The 17,709-nt window shown below is 38.0% G+C and overlaps 1 protein-coding gene across 4 annotated transcripts in view; it reads left to right on the plus strand.

Annotated features, from left to right (window-relative positions):
• Positions 1-17,709, plus strand: part of NFATC1 (nuclear factor of activated T cells 1) — a 204,300-nt gene that overhangs the window by 119,423 nt on the left and 67,168 nt on the right. For all 4 annotated transcript variants that reach the window (XM_020986909.2, XM_020986910.2, XM_020986911.2 and 1 more), the window contains exons 7-8: positions 9,374-9,429; positions 15,779-15,911. In XM_020986909.2, the coding sequence (XP_020842568.1) occupies positions 9,374-9,429; positions 15,779-15,911 (189 nt within the window). The remainder of the gene's footprint in view (positions 1-9,373; positions 9,430-15,778; positions 15,912-17,709) is intronic.

The following is a 17,709-nucleotide window of genomic DNA, read 5'->3' on the forward strand; positions in this document are numbered from 1 at the left end:
CTATGAAGTTTTAAGTTTGCCAAAGAATGAGGTGATGAACACCGCCTGCTGTAATTAGTGTGCATGGTGAAATTTTTGCCTAGAAGCATATGATACAATTGGGAAATCTCAGTTTCACCAGCTGAATGTTGCCCTGAGCACAGGTTAGGGTTTTGGGGAATGGGTTTTTTTTCCCCCTTTAGTAGTTAACTATTCACACAGCAGGTATTAAAATGCAATATTATTACATTAGGTCACACAGTTTATGAAAGATGATCTGTAAACCTCTCCCGTCAAAAAGAAAGCACTTTTAATAGCATTTGGAGAGGGTGGGTCAGTTGAGGAACAGCACATGGATTTTTCTTTTTTTTTAGCTCTCGTCTGATGCATTGGAAAGCTCCAGTGCTGGAGTCTGTTTTGACGAGATGTGATGAGCGGCTAGTGACCGGAGTCTTGGCAGAGCTCCATTTGGTGAGAGATCTTAAATTCCCTGAGATCTTTCCATTGCTCTTTCCACTGCCAGTAGCAGTCACAGTTTGGGGGCATCCAGCCAAAAAGGGGGTTGTGTTTCACATTGGTAATCAAACTGTAGCTCATGCAATAAATAAGCAAGTGGTAGAATCCCCTTCAGACAGGCTCTGCTTTGTGATTTGGTCTCTCATCTCTTGTTCATCAAGGGTCAGCGCACCATCCTTGATGAAACTGGACTGATTGTATTCATTGACTCAAATCTAGAGACAACCTGGTAGCTATGTTTCTGTAGCAGGAACCAGAGGGCTGTGGGAGTAATTGAGAATACTAAAGTTCATGTGAAGGTCATTTGTGCCTAATTCTTCAAGATATATTGGTAGTTTAAAGGATTTCTGGAAATTGATACCTCTGGGCTTGTAGTCTCACCAGGTGATAGTGGAATCCTCTCACATATACCCGGAAATCATGACAGAGCATGTAGGAAAATATCTTCATGTTTCAGATTTTCCTGGCCATTTGACATAGGAAATGGCAAAGATCATGAGGGACAATATCTATTCACATGTACTGTGATCGTCATCATCCTTGCTTATGCGTGTCCATGATCATCACAGACATAAAAATACTACAGCACTGACCTCACCAGGTTGCATTTAATATAGCCATCTCCACCATGATATCTGATTCACACAGTCCAGAAAAAGCCTGTAGAAGTATAATCTCAAGAAGTTAAATGTGAGATCTTCAGCTTTGTAGACTCTAACGCAATGCTACTAAGATTGCCTTCAGAAAGTACAACTCTTGCTGTATGGTATATGCAGCAGAAATATGATAGATTTAAATAGATTTAGCCCTATTACCATGCTCAGACTATAGTATGTTTCAAATATCAACCTCACTGTTTACTACTTGTGTGGCCTTAGGTAAATCACTTAAACTTTTTGGTACTGAGATGCTCCTGAGAGGGTTGAACTAGATGGAAATCTGAGATCTCTACCATCACTAAATCTATGATCTTATAGTCCTAAGAATTGCCCTGGAAAAATTTTACTGACAAAGAGGTAGTATGAAGTCATTTGAGATAATATCTGTAAAATGCTTTGTAAATCCAAAGCACTGTATCAATGTGAGCTGTCATTATTATTATTTCTTAGGAAGGTTTTGCTTTGTTCTTTAGCCTGTGCAGTATAAAAATTGGGCAATCATCCTATAATTCTGAATTTAAGCAATAATGTCAAAGATCTTCAAAAGAAATTATCTTGAAAGGATAAGGAAGTTATAGTAGTTTCCCATCCATCAAAGGACAGTATGGAACATCTTGGTATGTATATGTATGAATATATATCTGTGTGCCACATATGTACACATCTGTGTGTATATATGTTGAACTGTTTCATGATTTTCTGATGCAGCTTCTACCATCAGCTATGAGTAAGGGGTCAGAATTTGAGGGGGTAACCATCTAAACTTTGTCAAGCAACATCCTTGTTTTTGTTTCAGTTAGGTTGGTAGTCCTACACGTTCTTGATTCCTTACTTCTGTCTTCTCATTCTTACTTATCTCTAGCTTGACCTGGTCTCTCAAACCATTTGCTATGTCTATTCCTTCTAAGCCAACACCATCATTACATTGGATGGATCAAAGGCCTTCTTTCCCCTTGTGATTAAGGAGCCAAGACTCAGAAATCTGTGTCTGCTGCCAATCCCTGACACATTTGAAAGAACATCTGGGTCTATTTCCTTGCCATTACTCCACTTGGAATTTTCTGTTCTGGATATTGGCAGTCTTGCCATTTGGGGGTTGGGGGCAATAGGAAATGGTCACATGGAATGTGAAGCTAGCTCTTAGTTTAGTATGCTTTTTAAAATTTGAAAGATGATGATGTCTCAAGGGAAGTTCTACCGCACAGTGAGTTTAACATAAAATCATATTCTGTAAACTTAGTATTGGTATGGCATGATACAGGAAGACTAGTGAAAGGAGTACTAATATTCCAAGTGACCTAAAGTTGGTGAGGAAAGTTAAGGAGTTTGGGTTTTGTTTTTTTTTTAAAAGTTTGTAGTAGGAAAAATTTTTTAAAAATCAAATAAATATAGAATCACAGTGTGTGGTAGACACAATGATGATAACAGATGACCCAGAGAAGACAGAACTGCTCTTCAACACTTATTTTGATTCTGTTTTCTTTGCCAAAGAATTTCAAAGGGAGATGATATGCAAGGTAAGTAAGAAATCATGAAATAGCACCTGGTTGCCTCCAGTGAGTTCAAGTCACCTTTCCTGGATGAACTACATAGTAGGGTACTGAAAAACTGGGATATATGATTGTGGAGCCTTTGTCCATCATCTCTGAAAGATTATAAAGGATAGAGGCATACTGTAGGATTGGAAAAGGCCTGTGAGTTTGACTTTGATTCCTTGCAAAATTTTAGATCATATCATTTAAGAGTTGGGTAGTGAGCACCTAGAAAATGAAATGATGACTTCAAAGATCCACCATGGCTTCATCAAGAGCATATCCCAACAGGCTAACCTTATTTTCTCTTTTGATGGAGCAACTATCCTGGCAGATCAGCATAATACTACTGTAGATACAGTCTACCTAGATTTCAGCAAAGCATTTGACAGATCAGATGCTATTCTTTTGCATGAACTGGATACAGATGATAGTACAATGAGACAACATTCTAGGATTGGTGGAGTTACCAGACCAAAAGAGATGTCATTCATGGGTTTGATGTCAGCTTGGAAAGGGATCTCCCGTGGCATGATCCAGGGATCTAGTCTTAGTCCGATGTTAATCAACATTTTGATCAATAAGTTGGATAAAAGCACAAAGATGAATGCCTATCAAATTTTTAGATAATTACAAACTGGAAGGAATAGTTAACATGTGGGAAAACCTAAGCTTCAAAAAGATCTTAACAGCTGGAACATTTAGCTAAATCTAGTAAGATTAAATTTAATAGATATAAATGCAAAGTCTTACACTGAGGTCTAAAACAATTGTACCAGTACAAGATGTGTGAAGTGTGGGGCTAGAGAATAATTCAGCTGAAGGGAGGGCAGAGCCAAGATAGAAGTGTGAAAGGAAGTAAATTTGTTGAGCTCACCTAGCACAGCTCTTTGACAACAACCTAGAAAATAAGCCAGACCAAATTTTGATTGGGAAAGCCAAGAGAATAATTCGGCTGAAAAAGATCGGGGGGGGGGTCTGGGTAGACTAAAGTTTAATATGATTCAGCATTGTAATTTGCAGCTAAAAAGAGCACCAAAACTGTATTATGTTAAGCTACATTGAGAAAGGCACATTGTCTAGGACTAATGATTTGATACAGTCCCACTGTATTCTACTCTAGTCAGACCACATTTGGAGTGTTCTATTCAGTTCTAGGCAACACATTGTAGGAACGAAGTTGATGAACAGGAGAGTAGCCAAAGTAGAGTAACCAGGATGATGAAAGGCTTCAAGATTGTGCTATATGAGGATTGCTTAAAGGAATGGGCAATGTTTATTCTGGAGAAGAGAAGAACGTGATAGCTGTCAGGTATTCGGAGGACTGTCAAATGGAAGAGGACACAGACATGTTCTGCTTGGCTATAAACAGCAAAACTAGGAGTGATGGGTGGAACCTTTTTTTTTTTTTAAAGAAAGAAATGTCATACTTTCTATAGGGAAAAATTCTGTAACATTTAGCAATTAATCCCAAAGTGAGACAGTCTGCTGTGAAAGGTAGTTGGTTTCTCCTTGCTGGAGGTTTTCAAGTGAAGCCTAGTTGCCCTTTTTCATTCAGGTATGAGTTGGACAAGTTGACTTCTGAGGTCCCTTCTAACTCTGAGGTTCTGTGACTCAGTGATGTGGCCGGGTGTCATATGTGACCTTCATTTCAAGAGAATGGAGTTTTCTTGCTAGACTGACAGCCATCTCACTAAGCCTGTTATTGAAGTGAGGCAGAAACTGAGATGAAAAATGAATAAAATACAAGGAAATGGATTTATTTTTCCTCCTCATTTCCAACTTCCCCCTCTTTCTTGTGTCTGGGGGTAAAACTAACTGGCATTACATTTAATTTCCTTGGATAACTTTGCCCACTTTAGATAGTAGGGAGAATTTGGTAAGAATTTGCCAAAAATGGTTTATATCCTACTTATAAACAAGTTAATATTGATTCTGAAATGGATGATTTCTTTGCATTTGGTGAGAATTTTAGAATAGAGGAGGAGGTTAAGGACATAAGGAATCCTAAGCAGAGGAGTGTCTTAATTTTCAGTCATTGCTTTTTATTGGACTGATTCAATTTTATTAGTGAAACAATCCTAAGTGTGAATTCTGTGTCTCCCTATGTCTACATCAGTTGATTTCTCTCTGTCTTGCTGTTTCTCTGTCTCTCTCTTTCCCTCTATCTCTCTGTCTCTGTCTCCCCTCTCTCTTTCATTTTCCTAAAAACAAAATAAAACAAACTGGTGTACTTCCATTGTAGGTACTGGAGTAACTGAAGCCAAAGAAGTCTTTGTCTAGAAAGATGCCCATTCTGCATTTTCTTCTTTCCCCAGTCTCCAGATACAGAAATGATAGCCATGGGGTGATGGGATTGGTGATCCCAGACAAGGCTGTCATAAGCGTTCTGCTTTATGACCCTTTTTGATCTATGCGCTCTCTTTTAATTCATATGACTGTTGAACCATTTTGGTTAATAGGTGTTGATGCTGGTGATCGCACAGAACTCTATCCAGAACCCATTCTCTGGTGTGTAGAAACCCAATCACAGGCATATAAGAATAATGCCCAGCACACCAAGAAGGATTAGAAAATAGTAGAGTGTGTCTTAGAAAAGCTTTTACAACTCCTAAATAAAGTCTGGGTTGCTTTCATGTATGGAAAAAAAAAAGCTCAGCCCTAGAAAAACACTACAATATATATGACTAATTGACATTGTGAGTTTTAAACAGCTTCTTTTTCAGTCCTGTGGAGTGTTGGAACAGACCCATAGTGCCCTGTTTGTGTAGAAATCTTCTAGCTGGGTGTGGTGGGGAAGCCTTTTCTATGACTCATGCTGTAGGGAATTCCCTAATGATTTGGAATATTTTTACCCCTGGACTTCTATGCAGTTTCCTGGAGCACTAAGAAATGCAATGAGGATTTGATAAGGCTGAAACACAAAGGCCCATTCAGGGCTGGCCATTTCCCTTTCCAGTGGGAGGCGTATTTTGGATGGGATTGAATCCATCCCTCACCTCCGAGTTCAGGTGCCTTGCAGAAGACAGCCCTAGGCTGTGATGGATCCACTTGGCAGACCTTGTCATCTTTCATCTGCTCTGAAAGAAATTTAATGGATTATAAGAGCTGTATTTTCATTGTTAGTGACTCCAGGTGTTTCATAGGGAGGACTGAGTGTAAAATGGTTAATGGATGCTGAAAAAGTGAGAAATTGGTAGAGATTCCCAAAAAGTACAAGGCTGTTAGGATGGGCCCTAGGGACTGGACTTGTGATTTCATTGGTATAGTTAATGACTGGGTAAGGAAAGTCCCTGTAGGTCAGCAACTTAGAATCCTAGAGACTTGTCTAGAATACTCAGAGGTTAAGCGACTTGCCCAAAATAACACAGGAGGTATCAAAGGCAGTATTTGAACCCAGATTTTCCAATTGGCAACTTTTTTTCTGTCTAGATTCTCTCTCTGCCATTTAAAAGTCTCAGAGGACACCAGCAACCCAGTAAGTAGTATGTATCTTGCCCTTAAGAGATGGGAATAAGCTTTGAGAAGAAAGAAGAACCACATGCTTTCTCTCCAAAGATAGGACTGCAAAATGATCCTAGCTATACAAATGGCCAATTATTTTCTCTGAATTCACTCCACTGTGCAAAGTCAAAGCCAGGGTCTGAAATGGCTTTCCATGTCTCCCAAGGAAAAAAAAATTATCAGATTGATTGGAAGAAGGCCCCAAGAACTGGTCCTTCAAAGCTTCACATATATTTTGGTGGGTCCAGAGAGCAAAACTTTTAACGGGAATGCCTGAAATGTGTCTGCTTCAGCTTTGTGTTATGTCTGTAATTTGAATTATTTGCATTTTGGAAAGGTATAAATTGCTCTGGTGTACTTTTGTTGGTGCTTGGCCAGGCAGGGAGTTGCCTTGGGCCCTAAACCAGCCAGGCCAATGCAGATGTGGCAAGCTTACAATGGAAACTTTTGTGGTTTATCAGGCCTTACTTCTTAGGCACATTCTGACAACAAGAAAGGTATCCCACATGCTTATTGCATTGGGAGAAAATTCTTTTCTCCTCCATAGGCAAATTTCCTTACCAGTTAGGCCCCCACAAACTGTTCCTATCCCAATGTTTTTTTTTTCTTTTAAATTGTATAAACCTGCAAAACATGTTTACTGTAAGAGGTTGACGTAGTGGTCTAAGGTTTCCCTCCTGGAGTAGGTCCCAGTTCGTGGGCGTTGAGATTTCCCTCTTGGTTCACCAGACGTAACATGAGGAATTGTCTACTTTTTTTTTTGTCTCTGCTTCATAACAGCTTCTCCTCCTTATGTTTTTGTTAAACGAAATGTCACTACCTCTTAATGAGTCCTCTATTCCCCTTTTCTCTCTCTGACTCTCACTCCCCCTCAATCCTTTCTGCCCCCCTTTTTTAACAGCAAGGGTCTGGACATTCTCAAGAGAATTTCTTACTGAAACCCAAGCTATGACTCTTAGCTTCCAGTTGATAGGTAAAGACTAAACACTGGCCGGAATTTTTCCCTAACAGTTTAGATTATAACACCTAAAATGTTTTTTTGAGCAAACTTGTGCTTTGTCATAATAAAATTTCAAAAGCTTTTAGGTTAGTGCCAAAGAGAAATAATAGAGGATTAGTTACATAAAGAATAACTTAGATTTCTTTAAAAAAAAAAGTAGGAGAGGAGGGGAAAGTCAGCTTTTCAGAGCTCCAAGACGGAGTCCTAGATCATGTCCTAGAGTCTAGACTATATAGTCTCTCTCTAAGATAGAAACTACAAATTAAGCACAAGTCAATACAAAGTTCTAGCCACCCTTTTTCAAAGCTGGGAAAGTATTCCTGACCAACACCAGGACATATGGCTACAGTAAAAAAATACTCCATTGGCCAAAGATCTCAAGCGGGCCAGAACTTTGGAAGTTTTGCAGAGCTGTCAAAATTCTGATGTCTTCAAGAGCAACTAAGTTTATTTTTAGTTTCACAGTATTTTTTCCTGGAGGAAAGTTGGGTCCTGCACCCAAAAGACGGTGGTCTATTTTATTTTTTTATATTCATTGATTTAGTGGATTCATCTGGTGAATGAATTGTGTACTGGGATCTGATAGCCCCGGGAAGTTTGTGTAATTCTGGCATGTTTGAAACATAATGTTGGAGGGTTCTGGGCATTAGTATAGCTAATATAATTTCCCCAATCAATAACTTCTGAAGGTATTTCTCTGATTTTGTTTTGCTTTGTAGCTTGAAAAAGGTATATCTTTTCTCTTTTTAAAATAAAACACAAAGAGAAATGTAGGCTACATATATATATATATATATATATATATATATATATATATATATATATATATATATTATTCCAGCGATTCATGATTTCATCTATGTGGATACTCACTTCTTCCACCAGTATAGATTTCAATCATTCTGTACATTAGTAGGTAGATTAATAAGTTGTGATTACTTATATTTTTTTCAGGAGATCTCTTCATTTTAGGTAAAGATAAAAGACTGAAGGGGTAGGAGGTGGAGGTAAATTTCCCTTGTAAAGTAATCAACACCATAATTTTACCTGTCACTTTAAGAATAATGACTTATGCCATTCTCATAACAGCCTACCTTCCAAAGAGATGCTTTTGTATACAAAGACTATTGTTTGCCGACATTCGGAATGCATTAGACACTCCTAAAAGTGACACCTCTGTGCTGGGCATGGTAGGCAATAAAGAACAAAAAGTTCATTCATAAGCACTTTGAACCATTATTTTTTTCTTTTAAGAAAATCTGTCACAAAAACATAACCTGGGCTGAAGTTTAAATGAACTTATATTTCTACTTGTATGTCCAAATATGGCGATAAGTATACAGAAAAAAGCTACGAGTGTCATTTTGCCATTAGTTACAATGGCATCTCTGGTAAAACAGCAGAGCTCATAACACCTCAAAAACTCTCTTCCTGCTGCTGGACAGAGACACAATTAGCTTTGGGGCCAGTCTGCATTTTCCCCATGTTTCCCATTTCACTTCCGATAGGTTGATATGGATTTAGAAATTCTGTCATGGTCCAATTTCAGTTGCAATGGGGTAGAGACACATTAACTAAATCTAAGTCAAAATGGCTTAAATCTAAAGTTCATCAGTTGTGTGGCCAGTAACATGCTCATTGTTATAAGGGAATCCAGTCTGTGAGGACCATGGGCTCCAGCATGATGAATATACCTAGGTTAAGTTGAGAGCTGATGTCTAAGAACCTATGTTCTATCATTAAGCCTTGGGTCCACATTCAATGTCAGGGCAGCTGCAAGCTACCCACTTCATTGACATTGATAACATCTTAGGTAACTATCATGGAACATCATGTATTATAGTTATCTGTGTCAGATCATAAGCTTCAGGAAGGCAGGAACCATGCCTTATCTAAATTGTGTATTCTCCTATATCCAACATAGTGCTTTCTATACAATAGAACTTTACTAATGTTTGTTGTTTAATCTAGAAAAAGGTCATCCAGGAATTGGGAAAAGTTTTGGTACCTCAAGACAGTTATTTTTTTTCTACCAGTGAATCCTAATGTTGCCTGCATAATGGTAATACTAGTTGTCATTTATGTAAGTCTAAGGGTAAGGGGAGAGAATGGGGAGGATAGAATGGAGGTCAAAAGAAATATGTACTTAGAGAAATAGATTTGTTTCTGTCTTTTCCCTTTAGATGGTCACCACGTGTGGGAAATGGAAGCAAAAACTGACAAAGAAATGTGCAAGCCAGTAAGTATTCCTTAAATGTGATGCCATTAAAAAAAAATACATGCTCTTACATGTTTCTATAGCATCCAGCTAGAACAGAATTAGAGTTTCCTTAACTTTGGCACATAGTTTCTTTAGTAAAATAGAACAACTAATAAAAATAATAGATAGGGCACAAACAAGTTGTAAAAATGATTGTAAAACACTCTGTGAAACAAGTGCTAAAATGAAGCTAAATAATGTGAAGAATAGTGATGGTAACAGCAGCTACATGGACCAGGACACATTCCTCCTGGAAATACTTTGTAAAATGGTTTGGGCACAAAATGGATATCACTAGAAAACATATGGGATGGCTAGGTGGTACAGTAGATAGAGTGCCTGGAGTCAGGAAGACTTATTTTCCTGAGTCCAAATCTGGCCTCAGATACTTACTAGCTGTGTGACCCTGGGCAAGTCACTTGACCCTGTTTGCCTCAGTTTCCTCATCTGTAAAATGAGCTGAAGAAGGAAATAGCAAACCACTGTGGTATCTTTGCCAAGAAAACCCCAAGTGGGGTCACAAAGAGTCAGACATGATTGAATAACAATAGAAAACATATATGTATATATACACACACACACACATATATGTATATGTATATATATACATATTATATATATATATATATATATATTTATACACACACACACATATATATATACACACACATATTTTTAATCCTCAAAACCCGAAGCTCTTGACGTGTGTTTCCCCATCCTTTCACACGGACACACGTGTATTTTTCCGCTTTCTCTATCACAATTGCTTCAATGTCAACCAAAGAGAATAAGAAATAGGGGATTCCCTAATATGAGTACTGCTGCTCTCCCCAAGTCCCTTGGGAAACAATACTTGTTTCGAGACTCTCAAAATTGACCTACTCTTCAGCAGGGCATATGCCCCATCCCATAGACAAGTAGGTTCTTAGAATAATATTTCAATGGCTTATTATGAACCATCTACTACAGAGCACATGATGATTTTTTTTTATTAGTTACTTTTGTTTCAGATGTAAAATAAATATCACCTCAGATGTGGTCTTACTTGACAAATTTACTCATTGGATTTGCCTATAAACGTGTTTTTTTTTTGATACATGTAGTTAAAAGGGAGGGAATTTGCAACATATTTTATGGCTATCATTCTTCTTATTATTAATATTAGATTTCTCCTCCAGCTTTACAAACAGCCATTTACCTGCATAATTGTATGTCAGTTTTATTTTGTATCCCTCAAAGCAGCCAGCTAAGTGCTGTGCACTTAGTGGGTGCTTAATAAATGCTTATTGATTGATCGATCACCTCTGGCAATTAATGATTTATTTTGGGTGATGAGTAACGTATGTTGGTTTTTTTCTGTTCCTCCACTGGAGAGACAAAGTTGATTTAAAGTGTATGTGGCTGATAAGATTTTGTTCACTAATTAGCAATGCTAATTTACTCTCTCACTTTCATTTCTCATTCCTCATATCAAAATTAGTGCAAACTAGTCTTACAACTTTACCTTCTTACTGGTATTGCCTCTCTCTAACACTAACACAGATTTTCCCAGAAATACACCAGCTGCTAGAAAGTGATGAAGCACGCTGAGCAGTGTTTCATTGCTATTTTTTTTTTACATAATTGGCTCAAACTTTGCTTCATTTTATCTAAGGGATACCTTGGCCACAGCATCATTTTTCAATGTTTCCCTAGGCTCAAAATGCCAGTTACCTTCATAACTATACTGAAAATAGGGCTGGATTTAGAGTCAGAGGAGATAATTCAGATCCCCGTTCTGCCACCCATTGCCATTGTCGACCTTGGTCAAATCTCTTAGGTTCTCCGAAGTTCGTCTTCTTCATGTACAAAATGCAGGAGTTGGCCTTTAAGGTCTCTTCTGGCTCTAATCACATGAACCTGTGATCTTATGCATATTGGGACCAGTCCCTGACTTTACTCACAAAAGTGATGTAAGCTTACTTTCCCCCTTCCTTTCCTACATTATTATCTCTTTGCTAGCCTTCTTATATAATTACAGCAGTTGTCGACTTATTCTTTATAATTATGGACAAGTCACCATGACAGTAAATGTGGAACGAATAATTCTCTTATCCGCTGTTCCGAATCATTTGTATTGAGTTCTATCTGGCCTTGGTCTGAAAGGAGTAGATATCTAGGGTAACCTTAGGGAGGTTTTGGGGATGACATTTGTTGTTTAGTTATTTTTTCCAGCCGTGCCTAACTCTTTGCGACCCCATTTGGGCTTCTCTTGGCAAAGATACTGCAATTTTCTTTCTTTGCGATTTTCTTCTCCAGATCATTTTACAGATGAGGAAACTGAGGCAAACAGGGTTAAGTGACTTGCCCAGGGTCACACAGCTAGTAAGTTCTTGAAGCTAGATCTGAACTCAGGAAGAGAAGTCTTCCTGGCTCTCTACCTTCCTGCCTCAGGGAATGACGTCAGACAATCTCAAAGGGCAGATGCCTCAGTAAGGAATAGTGACATCCATCCAAGGGGTCAGTAACTACTGCAACGCCAGCGGTCATTTGCTGGCCATGCACATAGCAAGGGAGTTTGATAGTAAGCAAAGGAAGCCATGAGCATAGAGAATCAGACTCTTTTGTGCAGCTCACTAGCTCTTTGTGCACGTGAGGTTGGACTGTGGAAGACGGTGCGAGTTGGCCATCTTCTCTTCCATTGGGAGCTCTTATTTACTGTACTTCACTTGCTTATGGGAACTTGACTGTACATTTCATGCACGATGTTCCCTCAGCTGAGACACAGAAAGACTAAACGTTCTATGTGTGTGTCCCCACATCACTCCATCTCTGTTCCACCAAGTCATTGTCTACCATCTCTGCTGCTTCTACGCTCATCAGATACAGGCAGGTTAAATAAATTGTTTTGCGCTGCAAACAGCTTCCTTCTCCCAATTTAAGTAGTCTGTGTAGTCTGATTTTCATGTATAAATTGTTTTTTTTTAAATCCTTTCTCTGTCTTTTCTATGAATGCAAATTTTCTTCTTTTTAATCTTAATTTCATTTTCACTCTCATATGTTAAAAAATGAATGCGATGTAATGGATAATGGTAACTAGTATTTATTTATCACTTTAAGGTTTGCAAAGTACTTTATATATGTTAACTCATTTGATCCTCACAACAACCGTGGGAGGTAGGTGCTATCATCATCTCCACTTTACGGATGAAGAAACTAAGGTAGAGAGTTTGCTTGGTGATTTGCTCAGGATTACACAGTATTTGAACAAAGATTTGAAGTCAGGTCTTCCTGACTCCAGGCCAAGAGTTTATCCTTTGCACCACCCAAATATCAGCTAAGAGTATTAGACCTGGAGTCAGGAAGACTGGAGGGGTGGAAATTCCACCTCTGACTCTTGTTAGCAATGACCATGGGCAAAGTCACTCAATCTCTCTGAGCCTCATAGGTGAGGAAGTCTGAAAGTAGTAGGAATGTATAGTTAGTAAATATAGTTTTTAACTTGGTACCATACACTATAGTGTAGTAGAAAGAGCACAATATTGGAAGAATATTGACCTGGGTTCAAATCCTCACACTGCCATTTACTATATGAACTTGGGGAAGTTGCTTTAGATCTTTGATTCCTTATTTGCAAAGAAAAGGGGGTCTGTTAAGCCTCTGACATGCTACGATGCTTATATGTTCCTTAAAGTATATATCCTCTGAGCTGTGTGACCCTGGGCAAGTCACTTAACCCCGATTGCCTATATGTGTGTGTGTGTGTGTGTGTATGTATATATATATGTATGTATATACATATATATATGTATATATATATATATACTCTGTATAATTTGACAAAAGCTTCCCATCTTATCTTTGATAAAAGGAGCAAAATATTCAAGATATTTATCTATTAAGAACTCCCTTAAGCCCAAACAATTTAACAAAAGAAGTAAGTAGAAGTGTTTTTCTCAAATCTTCCCTTCCCACTTCTTATTAAAAATTAACCAGCTGAGTGGTACAGACAATGGGATGCTTGATGTAAAATCAGGAAGACATGAGTTCAGATCCTACCACAGATACTACCTTTGTGGCCCTGGGTTAATCACCTAACCACTTTTCAACCACAGTTTCTTCATTTGTAAAATGGGGTTAATAACAGTACCTACCTCCTAGAATTGTAGTGAAGATCAAATAAGATGGCACATGGAATGCATTTTTCAAATGTTAAAGTAGGGGCTGCCAGATGGTGTAGTGGATAGAGCACCAGCCTTGGAGTCAGGAGGACCTGAGTTCAAATTCAGTCTCAGATACTTGACACTTACTAGTTGTGTGACCCTGGGCAAGTCCCTTAACCCCAATTGCCTTGCTAAAAAAAAAAAAGGAAAGACTCAATTCAAATGTTAAAGTAAAAATAAATGCTGGCTATTATTATTATTATCGATAACCATTTATCTCACAGAAACCAAAAAGTACAGTGGAAAGAACAATGAACTCAGGATCCAGAATACTGGGGTTCATATGGTGACTCTGTCACTGAGGTTCACAGTGATTTAAGAGGGGCAGAACTGGGATTAGAAAGAACCTCACTCTCCTAATGCCCAGGCCATTAGTTTTTCTACTGCACCATATCACCAGGTAATGTCATGTCTTTGCCATAGTATCTGTAGAAAGAGGTATTAGATTTGTCTAAAAAGATAACCACAGGGGCAGCTAGGCACCACAGTGGATAGAGCACCGGCCTTGGAGTCAGGAGGACCTGAGTTCAAATCTGGCCTCTGACACTTGACAATTACTAGCTATATGACCCTGGGCAAGTCACTTAACCCCATTGCCTAGCCAAAAATAAAAATTACAAATATGGTTATCTTTTTATTTATTTTTTTAATCAGCCACTCTCCACATAATACAAGAACCTTTCTCTGTAATCTCTGAACTTCATTTGGGTCAATGGGGAGAATAATATATATTATGTTTTGATTTGTTTTGCTTTTTCCAAAAGACTCAAGTCCACAGTTTGATGGCTACCTTATTTATCCTGAGATAAATTTATCTATCTTGACTTTAAGTATAAGAGAGATTCTATGAATTTAGTCATCCCCACTCATAACCTTCTCAGGCAAACCCAGTTAAAGGAGCTTTGAATGTGTTGGAATATTTTTCTTATTGACTAACACTAACTTGAATATTAGAGATGGATAGTCTGGTAATTGAAAGCTCTCCTTCAGAAAAAAAAAGTCCCCAGTAGGCAATTTCCTTGGATTTTTCTTTGTCAGTCCTGTGGGAAAGTACTTTACAATGCTCCTGCCCAATATTTTCCACCGGTAAAATACCCTATTGATTGTGTGGTTTTTTCTTTTTGTTCACATTGGTCTAGGGACTGTAGATCTAGAATAAGTGAGATCATTCTGCATCCTCATAAGGCGTATGACTGGCTAAGTGATGGGTAGAGAACCTTGATGGGTGTCAGATATTCCCAAGGTTGTGGGGTTTTAAATTTGTTATTGTTGTTTTGTTTGCCTTTTAAAAAAAAAATCCCCAGTGCTTAACACAGTGCCTGTCACATAATAAATGCTTAATAAATGCTTGTTGACTTGATTTGTCCAGAAATTGGAACATAGAGTTAATACTAATCTTCTGTGTGGTGTTTCATCTCCAGCAAATTAATTCCAGATTAATTTCCCCCATATATTCTTGATCTTTTGCCTTCTCACTATTTACGCTAAGATAACCTTTCATCCATTAATCAGAGAGTAATACAAACTAAGTTTCACTTAGCATAAGCAAAACAGTTAGATGAATAAATGTTCATATTGGGATGGAGGAGATGATAATAAGAATTGAGGGATAGATTATCCACCATTTGGTAGTTAGTAGTAAATATAATGAGATAATACTTGTAAAGCCTTAGCACTGTGCCTGGCACAGAGGAGGTGCTTAATAAATGTTCATTCCCCAAGTCCTCTTTTCCCCCAAATTGGTGTAGATTTTTGACTTCAAGGTGAGGAATTCTCTGGTGTGGAAATTTACGCCACCCATGCAGGTCAGCAACTCCTTTGAAATGTGTTGTCTTAGAGGATTGCTTAGGGGCACGGAAACATTAATGAACTTGCCCTCAATCACATAGCCAGTATAAGTTAAAGGCAAGACTTGAATCCATAACTTCTCAAGTCCAAGACTTGCACTCCATTCCGTTATTCTAACTTCCTTCCTCTCTACTTCCCTTCATTAACATGAGTAATTAGGTTGGTTTTATTCTACACAGGAATTTGGAAGGGTCATATGTAGATATATTCTAATTGTTATTATTTTTTTTTGTAAGATGCTGATTGTTGCCTTTCCTTGTGTATCATTCTTATTTCAGAATTCACTGGTGGTTGAGATACCACCTTTTCGCAATCAGAGAATTACCAGTCCTGTTCAGGTTAATTTCTACGTCTGCAATGGAAAGAGAAAGAGAAGCCAGTACCAGCATTTCACCTACCTTCCTGCAAATGGTAACAATATATTTCTAACATTAAGCACTGGAAATGAAAGATTTGGATGTTTTTTCTAAAAGATGTAAAAAAAATGGAACACTTCATGAAGTTGGTGCAATACAATGTAACCTGTGCTGCACTGGGGAGTAAAAAACTATGTTTCAGCCTGCTTAGCAAGACTGTCTCCTCCATTTCTTCTGAAACGCAGAGGAAAATGTATTTTCCCTTTAAAAAAAAATTGTCGGGTGTTACCTGGAGGGAAGATTGCTGATCTCTCTCTCTCTCTCTCTATGGTGGCCTACAAATACACAGCAGCCATGCCCACTCAACTCCCTGCTCAGCATGAATTTTCTGTGACCTTCACCAGTAGTAATACTGCTGTGTTTATGAAATTGTATAGATCTTTAAGGTGGAAAAGAAAATACTTATAATTCCTTTGTAGATGCGTTTAGAAATAAGCAGTTGCTATAATGTCTTAAGGTCAACACCTTATTTGGTCACGCTACTTCAATGGTGATTTTATGCTCATGCTAATATTCCATCTCAGACCCAGTCATTGGGTATTTAATGTCACTGTAATGGACAGATTTTCAGAAGGGAGAACTTTTTGTGTAATCAAAACACGCCCTTTCATTGCTGATTGCCTGTTTTAAAAGGCTGTAGATAGCCCTTCTGGATGCCCATAATGGCAATTAACCTTATGAACTTTTCAAGGTATGTATTTTAAGAGAATACCAATTTCTTTGACTCTTAATGACCCAGGAAGTGGCAAAGAAAGAGAAATCACAAAAAATGTATATTACCAAACCCATACCTATTTGTGACCACTTATACCAAGGCCCCCATCAGCAAGAATGAATCATGTTGATTGTGGTAAGCCTGGCATCCACCCAGCAGGGTCAAAATTTCTAGTTTTCCATGTAATTGAATGAGTTAAGACCCCGTATTTCACATGGGCAATTTATACTTGTATAGCCCCAATTATTTAACATCTCAACTTTTTGTATCTTTATGTTCTACAAAATTTGATTGTTATCATTTGAAAAAGAAAAGCATCCTAAAACTCATTGTAAAAGCAGTCAGATCTCTTAGGGAAAATCTCAAGAATACTGCAATGGCATCTTAGTGCTTTGAATGTTAAATGGTACTTAAAATGTTTTAGCTAAGAGGAAAACCCTAACATCTCTATGTTGATTGAACAGTTAGGGCTAAGTGTTATATCAGACAAACATCAATGAAATCTTCTGTGATTAGATTGATGTACTTTGGCTGCAGAAATATCACCAAGATAGTGTTTTGAAAATAGAAGAAAGGATGCATGTGACTGTCAGCATGTTGACATTTAAAAGATTTCCATGGTTTAATTTGTTCCCATGTATTATAGTCCCTTTAGGATTTATGTGACAGGGAGTTCACTCATAATTTACAGATGAGTTAGACATTCTTGGAGTAAGGTACAGCATATCTATGTAAAAATGAAAGTGCTTTGTTTTTCAACAGCTTTACTGGATTTGTCCTTATCAAACATCAAGTGTGTTAGACACAAAATGAAACATTGAAAAATAAAACTGAGGCCTCATAAAAAGAGATTGCATTTGGAAAATGGAACTAGAATGGAAACCATTTTTATTTTTATACCCCCTGTTGGGAGTATATTGCTGTGGCCTTAGGTTACACTGGGATGTCAGTAAGGCTTTCAGACTTTAAACCTGTGTTCAGTGGATGTAGTACAGAAACAATGGAGTGACTTCCTTAACTTTGTGTGTGTGTGTGTGTGTGTGTGTGTGTGTGTGTGTGTGTGTGTGTTTGTGTTTTG

Source organism: Phascolarctos cinereus, unplaced genomic scaffold, assembly GCF_003287225.1.
Source record: "Phascolarctos cinereus isolate Bilbo 61053 unplaced genomic scaffold, phaCin_HiC Scaffold_4;HRSCAF=312, whole genome shotgun sequence".
NCBI classification, from domain to species: domain Eukaryota; kingdom Metazoa; phylum Chordata; class Mammalia; order Diprotodontia; family Phascolarctidae; genus Phascolarctos; species Phascolarctos cinereus.